This window comes from Chelon labrosus (genome assembly GCF_963514085.1).
Source record: "Chelon labrosus genome assembly, chromosome: 2".
NCBI lineage: Eukaryota > Metazoa > Chordata > Actinopteri > Mugiliformes > Mugilidae > Chelon > Chelon labrosus.
This window is the reverse complement of record NC_140338.1, coordinates 1,348,481-1,361,317: the sequence shown is the minus strand read 5'-3', so window position 1 is coordinate 1,361,317 and position 12,837 is coordinate 1,348,481. Positions and strand designations below refer to the sequence as shown.

Sequence of the window (12,837 nt, the reverse complement as noted above, 5' to 3'; positions counted from 1 at the left end):
TGTCAGACTTGTTCGTTTGTTTTTGTTAGTTTTTAAGGTCAGGCTACACTTCATCTAATAACTTTATGCAGAGAGATTTTATCCTCACAGATAAATGCATTTTAAAGTCTAGTAAATTATGTTCTCACAGTGTGCATCTCCACGGGTGCTGCCATTGTTCTGGGACGTCTCAGTGAAGTCAACGTAGATCGATTAGCCCCAACTTCACTAGTAGGACCTTCGGCTTCAAGTGGCGTTCCAGATCACTTTTCCTAGTAGGACCTCCCAGTTTTCTGGAACGCAGCATTAAACCTTGGGCTGCGTTCAAACAAAAATGATTTCCTAATTCCAACTGACCCTCATTTGGAAGATCATTCAATTCATAAAATCCTCAGATCGATTTTCAACCTGCATGTCCTGGATCTTCTTGTTTGAAGTGTTGAAGTGTTGCTTTGGCCTCATGAGACTGGTTTCACATGACAATACTTTGGAGAGGTAAGCAATGAGGTGAGTCCACGTAGGAGGGACATCCAAAAAATTAAAAACACAGACAGAGAATAGCTGCACCGAAACCAAAGGAATAAAAAAAAAAGATGTGAACTAGAAGGACAAATCTGCAGAAAATATCACAATGATTAGTTTTAGTTTGATATTTATCTTAACTTAAACCTTGTGTTTATCAGTCCTTCATTTTTACAATTACAGGACAGAGAATTATTGTGATATTTTTATGTTAAGAAGAAACAAACATCTCTAAATGAACCGACACTGAATCAGATCAGGACCTTGTGAGTCACAGCAGCGACAGCCAGTCCTGGTAAACCATTAACTAAGAGAACCAGGTCTATTAACTGACTGTTTTGGTTCAAAATAAAAAGAGAAGAGAAGAAGAAGAGAAGTTAATCTGATCAGCCTGAGCAGTTTGAGGCCCAGCCCTTCTCATGGACTTAAAACAACAAGCCTTTCAGCCTCTCGCGTGGTTTTCGAGGCACAAACATTTCCAGTGAAGATGGTCCAATAATCAGCCGCTCTACATTACGTGTTTTCAAAAATCTCACGGGAGGTAAACCTCAAAGAGACGACTGTGTCTTACACACAAACACACAAACACACACAATAAAAGAGAATAACATCCCGCCATGTAAAAAACTCGGCTGCCCTCCTCCTCCTCTCCAGAGACTCACAAAAACACACAGTTAGTAATAAAGCGTCGCACTTTCTCAACATCCTGTAAAAACACAAAAACACTTTGAGACACAGATTCAGGAGAACGCGTGCAACCATGGCGACGGCGGTTTGGATAAACGTGTTAGCGTGTTTGAACGTGAGGTGGGATGCTGCTGCTGCAAAAGAGCACATCGCTCAGCGGACACACACACACACACACACACACACACACACACACACACACACACACACACACACACACACACACACACTAGCCTTCTGTCGACATCCACTCAGTGCCAGTGGTGTATTTTGCTTTTCCACAGATTGCAACCCCCACCCCCACCCCAAAGAGAGCAGCCCTCCTCCCACGGGTCTCCTGGTTGGCATGGATCAGCCCCTGAGACAGCTCCACACACACACACACACACACGCATATATATCCACTGCAGCAGTGTGTATGTGTGTGTGCATGCATGTGTAATGAAGAGTGTATGCAGAGATTTACAGTGTTGGCATCCGGTCTGGTCAAATGGGTGGATCGCTGCCACTCCACCCCCGCCCCGTCCCCATCCCCGTCCCCTCCTCCTCCTCCTCCTCCTCCCCCACCGGCTCCAGATAAATGTGCCATGTTTTGTTTTCCTTCAGAAAGCCCATGAAAAGAATTAGCAAGATGAGAAAGTAGCAGGCAGATCTCTCGGGGCGTCCATCTGTCCATTACTGAAATAAAAGCTGTCCGCTCAGAGAGGGAGGCGTGATGGAGGGATTTTGTTGACCTGATGCGGATTTGATGCTGTAATACTGTGAGTAATCGAGGGACGACATAGAAAGACATATAGATAGAAAGACATATAGATAGATAGATAGATAACCAAAGGGTAATCATTCACTGATAGCTTTAAACAAAAGGGTTGATCTTGCACATCACGGTTTAACTGTAATCACTGAAGACGTTTCCTGCCTTTAGAGCCCCGGCCCACTCTCTTAAATCCCTCTCGCAAAATCAGCATGATTCATGTTCAGCTCGTTCATTAATCAGCGGATAACAAAAGGACATTAACCAGAGTCACATCAGTCAGAGGGACAGGACTAACTCACAGGTGGATGTCTGAATTCTAGCCATTAGTCCTTTAATGAGTGAAATGTTTTCCTGTCGAATTTAAAAAAGACAAACATGCATCTCCAGTGCATCTGCTAGTTTCCTTTTTCACATCACTGTTTCTGCTCATTCTAGCTTCATTAACAGCGACTTTCTGTCCTTGGAGCATTCACACCCTGTCACCTGTCCTCCTCTCATAGTGTTTCATTGGCAGGCCTGGCGTTGTGTCGTCTGGCGCTAACCGGCGCTAACGTCGGTGGGGGTTTATTTGTTCAAATAAAATTAACAAAAAAACTAAAGCAGCAGCCCTGCCCTGACGCCTGCCTCAACCTGTGCTCAACCGGACCAACACCGCGTTGGAAGCTCGAGTGAGTCAAAGCTGCAGCCCTGACGGCATCAGCGCTGCATTTGGAGAAGTGTTGGAAGTAAAATAGCAATCTGCTGCCACTCAGACTCACACCTCTCTCTCTCTCTCCTCCACAGTCTGTCTCTCTCCAGCGCTGCCAACCTTTCAGCAATCAAATTAGCTGCACTCTCTTACCCAGAATGTGTGCCAAAGGAATCAGCAGTTGGACTATAATTGCCACCAACTAATAATGTTAACCTTTTTATGGCACACAGGCTGAACTTCATCATCGGTCCTGCAGAGAGAGGCGGGATGAGGCTTGACAAGCTGCATCCATGTGCAAGACTATGAGCTGTAATAAACTGTTAGACGTCCTTTGTTGTTACCTGACCTTCTGAAACCAAATGTCTCCCACACAGTGAACTCTGAGAAACTTCTGATAAAGGTGGGAACTTTCATGCTCTCTCTACAATCCTCCTTTGTGTGTAATTCTGGACTTTAAAGAAGTATTTTAGCAAAATAAAACATCACTGCAGTTAAGGTTAAGTATGCTCCTGTGGTGTCTGATCAACAGGATGATATTAGTAGGGGGGTCTTTGAGGGGAGGGGCCTCTGTGGATCATCCCACAGATACTTGATCAGTTTGGGATCTAGTGAATCTGGAGGCCAGGTCAACACCTTGTGCTGTTCTTCATGTTTTTTTTTTTAGTTGTTCCTAAAGTGTTTTTGTGTGTGTGTCTGTGTCAGGCTGCATCCTGCTGGGGATGGCTGCTGCCATCAAGGAGTGTCATTGCTATGGGGTGGGGGTGCCTGGTCTGGTCTAGGTGGGTGCTACATGTCTAAGTAACATCCACACCAATGAATGCCAGGTCCAGAAGTTTCCCAGCAGAACATTGAACTGTCACAAGATGGTTTAAATGTTATTCACTTCTCCTGTTAGTGGTCATAATTTACTATATTCCATTGTTTTTCATCAGACAGTGACAACAAAGCTTCTTATTCTTATTTTGATGTTATGTCTGATCGGTAGTCAGACAAAATAACACTCTGTCTACTTTTGGACCTTTTCTTAACAAAGCAGTTGATGAACTAAGAAAACTATTGACTACTGCAGCCTAATAATGTGCTAATCTATCTATAAACTTGCACAAGATGACTGACAGCACATAAGATTAATAATGGCACATGTTTAGGCTACTTACTGCACTGTCAACACTTTAAAGTATTGTTTTTTTTTATTTTTTCACAGTTTCCAGATTCAACAGATTCAAACATATCAACGTCTCCGATCACTAGGACCAGCCAGGCCTTGCAAACCAACGAACACCCAGCTATAAAGAACGATGCTGAACTACTTTGCCTACACGCGGCACCCTGCACCGAGCTGAAGCAAGCTTTAACATCCACCTGTGAGTTAATGGTTGGGCTTTGTAGTATCTGAATGCCCTGTGGAATCATTGTAGTGTAGCATCGCTCTGTGCATAATAGTGAGCTTGAGGTGTGTTGAATCACCCCCTCCTCCCTCCTCCCTCCTCCCCCCATCAGATTTCTTATCATTATAATGGGTTACATGCAGCTCTTTCACATTATAGGTAATTGGGACTCTCCGAGCTGCGTTACATTTTTAGGGAGGGGCCAACATCATCCAGCTTTTAACTCAAACCCAGTGACCCAATAAATCATCTAAACAGCACTAATTACACTATGAATATAGGCAGAAACCCCCCCCCCCCCCCCCCCCCCAACGCATGAGGCGCCATCAACGCCAGCACACGAAACAGAAAAGAGACTTTTGAGTTAAACTGACGAGATGTAAGACACATGGAGGACAGAAGCATGAGATGAGCCTTGGTTTCTTTTGTTGATACCTCCTGGCTTCGTGTTGATCAGATGAAGGTTGCAGATTACGAGTTTATTTATTTTTTTCCACCACACACTAAACAGGCTCCAGCAGCCTGCTCAGAAACTGGAGTTATTATAAAGCGGTTGGACGGGTAAGTAGGCTAGGTGACAGGTCAACACGCAACATCTGGACACAGAGACGCATCCAAAAACAAGTGGAGCAGCAACACCCCGACTCTGCTGCTGCTGCTGAGGCTGCTGCTGCTGCTGCAGCGGTGGTGGTGGTGGTGGAGGAGGTGGTGGAGGTGGAGCTGCTGCTTTTTTAAACCGCTGATAAAAGCCAGATTAGGAGCCTGGCGGAGAGGCGAGGAAACCCGGAGAGGTTAGGAGATCAGAGGCGAAGAGTGGATGATAATCTTGCCATAACATCGAGATGGGTCAGAGTAACCGGATTAAACTGAGCTAATGAAATACACCAGGAATGATGGAGGATTTGGGGGAGGAGGGGAGGGGGAGGTAGGGGTGGTGGGATGTATACAGGAGTAACCCCAAATAAAAGCTGACATGAACTAACTAACGGCCAAAGCAGGAAGAGGTCAGAAGGACTGATTCTTTTTTCCTCCACATTAAGACAAAGCCTGAGCCAAGCCGCTGCCTCCAGCCGCTCTGCAGAGCTCTGGATGCTGTCATGTCATAAACATATTAAAATAATCATAAACACGTCTGAAGGCAAACTGCGCCGCGGGGCAAACCTCGGACTTTTCCTCCGCATCCAGGAGCGACGTTTCAACAAGTATCAAGGCCGATTTACAGGCAAGCGCAGAGGCATCGCTCCCCAACGACCCCCCGCTCCCCTCACGAGCTACCTTCCCCCTAAAATACTAAAATTATTTCCACTGACATATCCCCCCCAATGCAGCAAAGCGCGCTCCCAAAAGCCGCTTTCCAGGGCAGCGGAGTGGGAGGAGGAGGGGGCGTCATGTTTGGAGACCGAGAGCGCGCACTGGCCTGCCCCCCCCACCTCCACCATCATAAAAAATAAAAAAAATAACTCAATCCGGAGACGCGCACTCGGGCACGAGTCAGCCTATAGCGAAGGAGCCCATTGGCCGAAGCGCAGCTCCATCTGCACACGTGACCAGCCCTGCTTACAATAAATAAACAGCTATGGAGTAATAATGTATAAAATGAACCCAGATCACACAGAAACACTGACTAAAACCACACAGACCACTCACACATAAACACAAAGTGTGCAGGTGGAACACCTGGAGACGTTCCCGACATGACACCAAAAACTTGGGCTCGTTTAGGATGTGTCCGGTAGGAGGAGGGCAGCGCCAGGCTACAGCCGTGCGCAACAAAAAATGACAGCTTCATGGAGACCCTATAGCTGGACGCTGCAGCCCCGGCTCCCTCTGCCCGACACACTCCCAAAAACAAACTAAAACACACAGTTACCGGCACCCCCCGGCCGCCGGGACCGAGCCGCACACACGCACACACACAATGCCAAACGAGCTTACCTACACAGTGAATGAGTTTGTGCCTCCAAGAGTCAAGTTCCTGCCGAAAGCCGCGCCTCTCTATCGTGCATTGCTGCCTTTTGCACAGACTCGCCATTTTCTATCGGCCCCTCCCGTGGGCGCGCACATACTGCTGGGTGCTTCCCTGCGCGCACGTCACCGGTGGTTTTTATTCTAGGGCTGGGTGGAGAGCGATGTGAGGGGGACGCGGCTGCAGCATCCCCCTTTCTATAGCGCTCGTTCGTCCCACCCACCGAAATGCGCCCCCTCCCCTCCTTCTCTCGCAGCATCTCTGCGCGGCGACGTGCTGCCATTGGCCGTTTAATGGGATGTTTGTCTGTTTTAATGTTGTATAGGCTGGAGTGAGGCACATGGCGCCTGTGCTCCAAATTTACCATGGCTTTAAGCTATGTGTGTCAAAGGGCGAGTGTGTTCCGGGGATTTAAAAAGCGGCCATAAAGACGCAGCATTGTTTAAACCAACAGATGTGTTACAGTGCACTGCTTAACATGGTAGTAAATAAAGTGAGGCCCAGATTTCCATGGCTGCAGCCTATATGAAGAGGCATTGTTATCCAAATCTATTAAAACATCAACACGGCCTGCAGCTCTTAGGGGCCAGCGTCTCTCAAAGATCCCCATAATGTTCCTGTAAGACAGAGTGGTAACAGCATCTGCACACTTCTTACTTAGCCAATTAATGGATTAGGACAGTTTTAAATTCATTCATTAATGTGCAGTCATTAGGCTGTTTCCACCCATTGCATCTTTTTTCCATGGCCTCCATCACAGGATTTTCCACATGTGACATTTAGGGTATTTTACAAAACCCTGTGTTCAAAGATGGGATATTAGATACTCTACCCCGACTACAAAAAGAAACTTGTCATATTTTCTGACAGATTTATTTAAACAGAGCATCAAGTAATTAAAACCAACAAAAATAAGGACTAAATAAGAATGATACTGGGCTAGCAGCCTTTATTAGATGGCTACCAGACTACATTCATTTCAAATAAGAACCAAAGATCATTACCAAATTACAGACCTCATGTGTTATGAGGATGTTCAACATCGTCTCCATGCTGCCAGTAATTAAAATTTGGATGGAGGAGTAGTGGTGTGATGTCGGCGTCCTCAGCTGCTTTCAGCGCAGAAAAGTCGTCAAAATAGAGTCTGACGTCAGGACATGACCAGCACCACAGGAGGAAAAGTACAAACACACAGAACGTCATGGAAACACAAAAATATTCATTCATCTTCTGTAACTGCTTGTCCTGTGAAGGGTTACAGGGGGGCTGGAGCCTATCCCAGCTGTGACTGGGGCGAGAAGGGGTACACTCAATTAGTTCCCAAAAGTCATCAGTTTATTGGAAATAATGTCAAGCAAACAGTCTGAACTCAAACGTATCAGCTGTTACACATATCACTCAGCTCTCCAAGATGTTTCTGCTCCAAGCGATTTTAAAAAAGCGGAAATCCAGGACTTCACTCGCCTATTTATTTTTTTATATACATCTCTGGAAAACCACTCCCACCAATGTTTCTTAAATCAGCATCTCTACATCTATGGCAGCCAGTCCATCCCAGTGTTTGTTCGATTCCAACACAAACCTCCTCATTCTACTGACTGAGACACTGATCAGCTGATCACCTGAACCACATCTTATTTTATGAGGAAGATTATAAAAAACACTGCTGTGATTAAAGATTGAGATTACCCCAGCAATAATGATTTCTAAACTCTTCCTAAGTTAAAATATTAGTGTTGTGTTGTTCAAGAGATGGCCAATAAATGTTCTAAATGGCAATATTTTAATTTCAAATTTGAGAGAAATGTTGTCAGCACTTTATAGAATGAAACAAAAATGTTCATTTTAATAAACACATAGCAAAACCAGCAAAACTGATCATTTTGCAGTGGTCTCTTTTTTTTTTTCCAGAGCTGTGTTTAGTTTTATTTGTGTGGTGTGACAGAGTGGTGTGAAATGTTAACATCATCATATCCTTTTAGGAGCTGCACCAAGTGTTTAACTGAATAACTAAACACACTAGAACCTGGGAGCTGATGGCTGTGAGTGTTGTGTTTTTAATAAAGAGAAAGAAAATGCCCAAGTGGCTTCACACTGGCTTCATATGCAAAATATGACATAACTTCACAACACAGTCAAGACACTTAAGGCTCTTATTGATAAATGATCGGTTCATTGTTTCCTGCCTCATTAATATTCATAAGTCTCTGGTTAAATCAGCCCCGGTTTCCCCCAAGAGAAACAAAACGAGGACACCAGAGTTTTGTTTCAACTGGGTCACCTTGATTATTCTTTTTCTTTTTTTTTCTTTTTTCCTTCTTAGCTTTTTACTGAATTAAATCCTTATTGGCTTTGAATCCATATCAGCCCATTTAACAAACCCTCAGCGCCTCAGTGCAGCTGTTTTAACGCATCGGCAGAACAATAAATCAAGTTCCATAAAACTCGCCAAAACGCGGGTCTAATCACCAAATTGAAACATGAAATGACACGGGATCATTAAAGGGCCTTTTTATATCTAATCCTACGGAGACGGTGGACAGCAGCACATAAAAAAGGCAAGGGCAAAACGCTTTAACGGAGGAGCACTCCGGCTAATTAAGTCCGCTGAACCCGTTGCCCTCGACAAAGATGTCTCCTGCGGAGGGCTGGACGGCGGAGCGGAGCAGCCAATGGGAGCGCGTCTTGTATCGAGGTGGGCGAGTCGCAGCCAATCGCGTCGCGCGGCTTTAGAGCGGCGCTGAGGCAGCTCTGCCAGGAAGCTAACAGCCTCAAGAGGAAAAAAAAAGGGGTAAATAGTCGGTGAGAGGAGCAGAAATCCTCCAACTGCCGCCTTGTTTTCAGCGATGTAGAGAAAAAGGGACTTTAATAAACAGGTAAAGCGTTTATTTATTTATCCAGACCTGCTTCCGGTGTGTGTGTGTGTGTGTGTGTGTGTTTGGAGGCTGACAGCGACATGCCGGCAGGATGAAAGAGGACTGAGGAGCCGTTACTGTGGCAACATTAGATGGAGGGATACACACTCCTCCTCCCGTCTGATCTGACACGGGCTCTGGTGGCATCTCAGCTCCTGTTATTATTATTATTATTCAGACCAACAATCATTCCTTCCTCTTTCTTTATTCCCCGGGTCAGCAGCCTAAATGCTCCTGTCCTGCTCTGCGTCCGTCGGTGGCTGGTTGTTTGTTGTCATCTCATTTAGGAAACAATGGAGAGGAGAAGACACATCACAGAGGACCACATTAATGATTATGTGATTATTTTATCACAAGGAAACCTAAATGAATAAAACACCACTCTTAGATTAACAATAGGCCTCCTACCAGCCTGGTATTTAGCAGCTCCTCCTTACTCCTACTGTGTTCAATCCATAGACTAGAATAGAACCTCCTTTATTCAGATCTTGTTTACAGCTCTGCAGGTGTTCAAAAGATAAAAATAAACACTAGTTCATTCGTTCATCTTCTGTAACCTCTTGTCCTCTGGGGGGGTCACGTGGGGGTCTGGATCCTATCCCAGCTAATACAGTACACTGCAAATGTAGTCCAAAGCTGCTGATGATCAGGCTAAATGTGTACGTACACATTATAATACATACACCGCCTGTACACTGCCCCTTACATGTTTTGCGTCACTCTGAATTTTCTATTTCTGCATAAAAATGACTCAGAACATCAGCAGAGGCAAAGAGAATCCAACCAAACAAATGAAACAGAAATATAAAAATATAATACTTGTTTATTCTGGAAAATGAGCCGATATTACATATCTATGATTTACAAAGGTACGTAAATGCACTTCTAAGATTATAAGTTCATTCATTCATTCATCTTCTCTAACCTGTTGTCCTCTGGAGGCCGGTCATGGGGGTCTGGAGTCTATCCCAGCTGTCATTGGTCTAGAGGGGGGGTCCACCCTGGACAGGTCTCCAGTCTATCCCAGCTGTCATTGGTCTAGAGGGGGGGTCCAACCTGGACAGGTCTCCAGTCTATCCCAGCTGTCACTGGTCTAGAGGAGGGGTCCACCCTGGACAGGTCTCCAGTCTATCCCAGCTGTCATTGGTCTAGAGGGGGGGTCCAACCTGGACAGGTCTCCAGTCTATCCCAGCTGTCACTGGTCTAGAGGGGGGGTCCACCCTGGACAGGTCTCCAGTCTATCCCAGCTGTCATTGGTCTAGAGGGGGGGTCCAACCTGGACAGGTCTCCAGTCTATCCCAGCTGTCACTGGTCTAGAGGGGGGGTCCACCCTGGAAAGGTCTCCAGTCTATCCCGGCTGTCATTGGTCTAGAGGAGGGGTCCACCCTGGACAGGTCTCCAGTCTATCCCGGCTGTCATTGGTCTAGAGGGGGGTCCACCCTGGACAGGTCTCCAGTCTATCCCACCTGTCATTGGTCTAGAGGGGGGGTCCACCCTGGACAGGTCTCCAGTCTATCCCAGCTGTCATTGGTCTAGAGGGGGGGTCCACCCTGGACAGGTCTCCAGTCTATCACAGGGCTAACACAGAGAGACACTCACACCTACGGCCAATTTAGAATCACCAATGAACCTAAGCAGCATGTCTTTGGACGGTGGGAGGAAGCTGGAGAACCTGGAGAGAACCCACGCAGACACAGGGAGAACATGCAGACTACACACAGAAAGGAACCAGTCGGCCTGGATTAGAACCCAGAACCTTCTGGTAGCTGGGAGGCATCAGTGCTGACCACCACACCACGATAAACAGGAAGAAAAGGGAAAATATCTGAATATCAGTATAAATATGGCTATGGAATATACAGCTGCATGTACAGGTATAGGTTGTTCACATGGTCAGAAGCTTGTGGACATTAAGGGTTTAGCCTTTTTTTCGGGTCATGGTCCAACGTACAACATAACATCTACATGGTACAGATGTCATCAGATCCAGAACCAGTAGACTTAAAAACAGTTTCTATACTCTTCAACCTCTCTTTCATAAGACTGTTGTGTAATAACCCCTCATCCCTACCCCCTAGTCCACATGTACCACTATTAAATACGTAATTTATTATTTTTTCTCATTCTGTGTTGTTTTAACATTCCTGTTCAATCTCCCTTTCATCCACCACTGCACTAATTACCTCAAGTTTTGTGTCACTTGTATATTTTATTGTATGTTGCTACCATAGTTTTTATCTTTTATTTTTATTGCTTCCAAACCAGAGAGCTGCTAAACTGTATTTCGTTGTTTGTTTGTTGTTGTTTTTTACTGGACATTACAATAAAACTTGTTATTCTCTATTTTGAAATAAATCTCACTGTAATGCACTCAAATACTCACACATTGTCAGTTTAAAAGACTACAGTAAATAGCACAAAAGTATACAATTAATAAAATACAAATGTGAACACTTTAATTCTAGCCTAGCATAGCCAAACTCAGTTCTTATCAGAGAGAACCAATCAGAGCCACTCCACAGAGATCAGATGATGTGGATGACTCGGTTGTGACTCTTCTGTCCACATAAATCCCTCCTGAGTGATTTGATTGGCTGAGCACATGTTTGCAGGATCATAATAAGTTCCCAACGGAGCAACTCCAGACCAACTTCACGCTGGCCTTGGCTTCGAGGCTGTTTCCATTCTGGAGGGTCAATAAATAGATTTCTAACAGCAGCTGTTTAGGTCACGTCTTGTTCGGGATTGATGCACACAGTTACCACCACCCCTGTCCGTACACCATGCAGCCTCTGATCACCAAACTGTTTTTCGGGGACAACCATCCCATGTACTGCGTTAATCTTTAAGCAGGACTAGGATGGAGTCGCTGACAAGGAGACACAGTGTTAGGATCTGATCTGAGTTTGTGCTGCTCATTTCTGTATGAAACAAGATACTTGTGTTACTTCACCAAGCAGGTTCAACGGAGCTTATAGGGGCACGAAGATAGACCAGTTTTACTTCCCTGGAATTTAGTATCGACACGTAGCTTTGATATTAAATGTTCTGCTGGGAAACTTCTGGACCTGGCATTCATTGGTGTGGATGTTACTTAGACATGTAGCACCCACCTAGACCAGACCAGACCCCCCCCACCCCATAGCAATGACACTCCTTGATGGCAGCAGAACAGGGAGGTGTTGAACGCCAAAGTTAGTGCTGATATTTAAGAAGGGCAACACGCTGGTGGTGTGTACCGTGCAACAAACCAGAGTCAGTCATTGTATGCAAGTGTCTTGAGACTTAGGTCGTCAATGTAGGGAGACGTTAATGTCGTAGCCAAGTAAAGGGTCAAGTGAAGGTGGTACCATGTGACTCCTGTTCCAGATGTAAGAAACTCTCAACGAACCGTTGAGGGTTTCTTACATCTGGAACAGGAGTCACACGGCAGCCTTGGCACAACCTCATCACGTGGTTCATGCGAGCCGGTCGCCTTCCCTCTGCCCAGTCACAACACATTTAGGATGAACTTTAACTTATCTTCAAATAGGCAGAAAATTAGATGTCCACAATTTCTCATTAAAATATGTAGGCCATTATTAACCAGAAATCCTTAAAATGTTGTTTACAGCTTGTCAGATATTAATTTTTTTTCATTCCTCTGTGTTTTACGTCACAGTAAATTTAATTTATTTATTTATTTTTGGTTATGTCATTGAGTCAAACAGAATAGGACATGACACTGGGCTCTGGGGGATTATTATGGACATGTGTTTATAGCTTAAACAGTTATTTGATTTGTGGTACTGTCTGTACTTTCTATCCTACCTGGAATGTCCACTGTGGACACTGAGCTGGAGAACAGTCCCTGCAGCTCAGCTCCAAAATGTGATGAATGAATGAATGAGATGTTCAACAATCACACAAGATTGGGGTGGCCACATCCTTTG

The 12,837-nt window shown here is 45.2% G+C and overlaps 1 protein-coding gene across 1 annotated transcript in view; it reads right to left on the bottom strand.

Moving 5' to 3' along the window:
• The window catches only part of lcor (ligand dependent nuclear receptor corepressor), a gene marked incomplete at its 3' end in the record, with an annotated part of 73,369 nt that extends 67,182 nt beyond the window's left edge, over positions 1-6,187 (bottom strand). Inside the window, exon 1 of the mRNA XM_084558399.1 lies at positions 5,960-6,187. Within this exon, the coding sequence (XP_084414525.1) occupies positions 5,960-6,056 (97 nt within the window). The 5' untranslated portion in view covers positions 6,057-6,187. The remainder of the gene's footprint in view (positions 1-5,959) is intronic.
• Between the last annotated feature and the right edge of the window lie 6,650 nt (positions 6,188-12,837).